The 5,000-nt window shown below is 40.9% G+C and overlaps 1 protein-coding gene across 1 annotated transcript in view; it reads left to right on the forward strand.

Moving 5' to 3' along the window:
• Positions 1 to 2,618: 2,618 nt before the first annotated feature.
• Positions 2,619 to 5,000, forward strand: part of pltp (phospholipid transfer protein) — a 13,179-nt gene continuing 10,797 nt past the window's right edge. The window contains exons 1-5 of the mRNA XM_084742532.1: positions 2,619 to 2,866; positions 2,990 to 3,125; positions 3,235 to 3,334; positions 3,427 to 3,555; positions 3,857 to 4,012. Of these exons, the coding sequence (XP_084598658.1) occupies positions 2,855 to 2,866; positions 2,990 to 3,125; positions 3,235 to 3,334; positions 3,427 to 3,555; positions 3,857 to 4,012 (533 nt within the window). The 5' untranslated portion in view covers positions 2,619 to 2,854. The remainder of the gene's footprint in view (positions 2,867 to 2,989; positions 3,126 to 3,234; positions 3,335 to 3,426; positions 3,556 to 3,856; positions 4,013 to 5,000) is intronic.

A 5,000-nucleotide genomic window follows, 5' to 3' on the forward strand; every position in this document is an offset into this window, starting at 1 on the left:
CCTAGCCGCCGCTCCTGAATCCTAGCCGCCACTCCTGAATCCTAGCCGCCGCTCCTGAATCCTAGCCGCCACTCCTGAATCCTAGCCGCCGCTCCTGAATCCTAGCCGCCGCTCCTGAATCCTAGCCGCCGCTCCTTCAAATTTCATTTCGTTTTTTTTTTTTAATTTTTTTTTATTGTTGACACAAACACACCGCCGCCGCGTCTCTCCGCCTTCAGAACAGACTCCTGTCGGTTACTTGTGAGCACTGAGGTAAACTGCAGGTAACTATCTTGCTCAGTATGGAAATATACTCGCGCGCGCTCATTTGCATGATGCTGGCGTTGTTTGGGGGGCGCGGTCGTCAAGCACGTCAAGCACCTAGGCGACAGGGCGGAGTCAGAGGAGCGAATTCCCGAATTACAAATAAACAATAAAGCAGCGAATCACCGACTGGAGAAGAGGCAGACGTAAGTTATTAACTTGAGATAACTGGACATAGATTTTACAAGTTAAACAGACGTTCACATGTTGATGACCAGCTGACGTTACGTAACTTATCGGTAGTTTAAGTTCATTTGGCCCGGTGCCAACTGCTAACGTGAGTAAACTAATTGACAGCATTAGGCTAACGTTAATATCTACACGCCATTATGTAACAACTGACTGCATTTTTCAGATGAGTTTATTGAAATATTTCTCTAAGAAGAGAAATGGAACGCCCCCCCCGCTGCTGAAAAAAATCCTCGAGGAAACACTGGTTCATCGTCTCTAGAAAAAAAATACTGGAAATTTCACCATTATTTAATTTCAACATCTAATTTAAATAAACATTTACAGGTCAGACCACCTGCTAACGTTAGCTACACAGACCGACCGCTAACTTTAGAGTTAATCCAAAAGAAACCAAAAGTAATCAAGTTACATTACTTCAATATTTTGATACTTGGATAATGTTACTGACACCATTTTAAACAGATGTTTAGTAACAGATTACATTTTTAAAGTAAACCTCCCAACCCTGCTAAGATCTCACTGGCATCTTATCAGGTTCTGTCTTGTTTTCTACTGAGCACGTGCAGAACGTCTCAGACCTGAGGTGTCCGTCCTCAGCAGAAAAACAGGCGTCCATGTTGTCCGTCCAACAGGATTATGACAAGTTTACTTTTCTTGTGACCTCTAGTGGCTGTGTGGACACATGTCCATGTGCTCCTCATATCTTTTTGTGACAGGATTAATTAACTGATTAATTAAGAATGTGATTGACAGTTAATTGACAATCAAAATCATCATCAGTTTGTTAAACATGAAATACTCATAAATAATCATCAACATATTTCATGACAGAGCAACTTTCAAACTGATGAGGACATGAACATGTGAGACAGTTAATCAGCTCCTGTTGACGTTTTAAAGACAAGTTTGTAAAAGAGTTCAGCTTAAAAAAAAGAACGTAAAATAAAATAAAGAAATGAAATATATAATATAATAATAAAAATCAGTGTTAAAGGTTCAAGGATGAAAGAACGTAAACAGAACATAAACAGAACATAAACAAATGTAAATAGAGCGGTTCTCTTCACTCTTCCTGTCTGACTGGTTTCTCAGAGATTCAGTTTGTTTTACAGAGAAAAGAGAGAACAAGGTCAGGAGGGTCGGGAGGCTGCTGAGAGGGAAGAGAGGAGGAGGAGGAGGAGGGGGAGGAGGGGAAGAGAGGAGGAGGAGGAGGAGGAGGAGGGGGAGGAGGAGGAGGAGGAGGAGGAGGAGGAGGAGGAGGAGGTGAGGAGGAGGAGGAGGAGGGGGAGGAGGGGGAGGGGGAGGAGGAGGGGGAGGAGGAGGTGAGGAGGAGGAGGAGGGGGAGGAGGAGGAGGTGAGGAGGAGGGGGAGGAGGAGGAGGAGGAGGGGGAGGAGGAGGAGGAGGGGGAGGAGGAGGAGGAGGAGGGGGAGGAGGGGGAGGAGGACGATGACCGGACAGAGTTGTGAAAGGTCTTGTGAAACAGAGGTTACTGCAGTTCAAGCTGTTTCTATGGACGAGACAGTCTGAGAATGTGTTCAGCTGTGAGCTATGGAGCAACAGGAGGGACAAAAACACTCACTCACCTCAGGACACTGCTGCAGCTCCCTGCTTACACCAGAGGACACTGTGTCTCCAGACAGTTGGTCTCTGTTAAGAGTTTGATGCTGAAACCAAATGCAGAAACAGGGCGAGTCAGTAAAGAACAGTGAGAATCCAGAGATGTGATGAAGCTGAAATCCTCCTGAAGTTTCCTGGTGCAGAAGAAAGAAAGATTCAGCGGCAGGTTGGCAGAAAAGCTTCCAGAGTCTGGAGAAAAGCTGCAGAGAGGTGGGAACTTTCTATCCAGATGGAACAGGGTCAGCTGAAGACATGTCGGCTGACTTACGAACTGTCTTAGCATCTGCTAACCCACAGACTGGACAGACATCAGATGGGGTACTGGGCAGTGAAACCTCAGAGACACTGGATAACCATGAGGCACAACGTCAGTGAGAGACACACCTCCATCCAGGAGATGATCTGAAGCTGGCAGGAGGGCAGCAGGCCGAGCTGTGGGCTCAAGGCTAGTGGACTTGGGCCGGTAACCGGGGAGCTGAGGCTGAGGCTGCGATACAGACCGGTCCGGACAAGACTGCCACCATCTGAACAAACTCACAGTCCTTTTTCCAGAAGAGGCATTTCAAAAAATGTTGGTCTTCATAAAAAATATTCAACGTGACAACAAGTCTTTATGGAAACAGCAGCAGGAGATGAAGTGCAGGTGGTGGTTGGCTGGTGACGGGAGCTGAGGCGAGGGGGAAGAACCCAGCTAGTGTTTGGTGGTGGGAAACCAGGGATAAGCCTGATGGGTGGGGCAAGATGACAGAGCAGGCAGGTCACCATGGAAACACAGAGGATCTGCGCAAAGCAAACAATCAAAAAATATCACAAAACAGATTTTGCCCTCTAAAGTGACCCTCTAATCCAGGATTTTCCTCTTCTTCTTTGTTTCAGGTTGACAGGTTCTGGCTCAGGATGACTTCCTGTCTATCATCCCTCCTTGTCCTCTTCCTTTTTGTGTCCTCCATCATGGCTGCCACTGAACCTGCTGGCTGCAAAATCCGCATCACTGACAAGGGACTGGACATGTGTAAGTATACAAATATATGTGTATATATTCACATATAGTTGGATTTTTTGGATGTTTTGTGTCGATGAATTGTAGTACAAATAGTATTTGGTGGACTTTTGTGTTTCAGTGAAGTCAGAGACTCTTAAGTTTGTTGAAGAGGAGCTCAGTAACATCAGTATGCCAGAGATGCAGGGCAAAGAAGGACGCTTCCAATACACCATCACAGAGTACAAATGTTACATTATATTTTAAGTCATACTTTAATACTGAATACTTGAACTGTGTACTAATACTCTGTCTCTGTCTTGTCTGTCCTCAGTGTGAAGATCACGGAGTTAAATCTGACTCACGCTGACCTGCAGTTCGTCCCTGAAGTTGGGTTGTTGTTTGATGTTCAGAACTCATCGATCTCACTGAGTTTCCACCGACGGATCCTCTACTGGTTCTTGTCAGTTCTCCCACAGAACACTCAAACAGAGCACTTATGTAACTCCAATAGTTCTCCCACAAAACAGTCATATAATTCTGATTGTTCTCCTAAAGAACAGTCATACAGAACATGCATATACTCCAATAGTTTTCCAATAGAACAATGTAAATATAATTCTAACCTGATTCATTTACATTCCTGACATATAATGATGGAATCATCTCAGTGATGAAGATGTGTAGTTGGATGATGATGATGATGATGATGATGATGATGATGAAGGTGGTGATGAAGATGCAGCATGGTTGTATCTCTGTAGTTACGACACCGGGAACATCAATGCGTCGGCTGAAGGTGTGAACATCAATACAGTTCTGAACATGATCAGAGACGATGAAGGACGACTGAAGATCAATAACATCACCTGTGATGCCAGAATTGCCAAAATGAGGGCAAAGTTCAGCGGAACACTTGGGTAAAACACTCATAAATCAATCTGTGATCATTAACAATCACTGTTAAAAGGACTGATACAGTGATCAGTAGAGGTTGGTACAGTCCAGTACAGCAGTACGTAGAACCAGCAAGAGAGAACAACAACTGACTGACAAAACCAAAAACAACAACAATGACCTGTGATGATCACACTGCCAACAAGAATCACATGACAATGTTAAAAAACAACATAAAGAAAACATTTGTGATAATATTAAGAAAACGTGTTGCAATAATTGATTGAAAACAGTTGTGATAATGTTCAGGAAATACACGTGATAACATGAAAAAAATGCATGTGATAAACTTAATAAAACATGTGATAAACTTAATAAAACGTGATAAACTTAATAAAACATGTGATAAACTTAATAAAACGTGATAAACTTAATAAAACATGTGATAAACTTAATAAAACATGTGATAAATTTAATAAAACGTGATAAACTTAATAAAACATGTGATAAACTTAATAAAACGTGATAAACTTAATAAAACGTGATAAACTTAATAAAACATGTGATAAACTTAATAAAACATTTGATAAATTTAATAAAACGTGATAAACTTAATAAAACATGTGATAAACTTAATAAAACGTGATAAACTTAATAAAACATGTGATAAACTTAATAAAACGTCATAAACTTAATAAAACGTCATAAACTTAATAAAATGTGATAAACTTAATAAAACATGTGATCAACTTAATAAAACATGATAAACTTAATAAAACATGTGATAAACTTAATAAAATGTGATAAACTTAATAAAACGTCATAAACTTAATAAAACGTGATAAACTTAATAAAATGTGATAAACTAAAGAAAATGTGATAAAGTTAATAAAACGTGATAAACTTAATAAAATGTGATAAACTTAATAAAACATGTGATAAACTGAAGAAAATGTGATGAACTTAATAAAACGTGATAAATTTAATAAAACGTGATAAACTTAATAAAAC

The sequence above is a fragment of the Lutjanus erythropterus genome, chromosome 2, assembly GCF_056507025.1.
Source record: "Lutjanus erythropterus isolate fLutEry1 chromosome 2, fLutEry1.hap2, whole genome shotgun sequence".
Taxonomy (NCBI): domain Eukaryota; kingdom Metazoa; phylum Chordata; class Actinopteri; order Lutjaniformes; family Lutjanidae; genus Lutjanus; species Lutjanus erythropterus.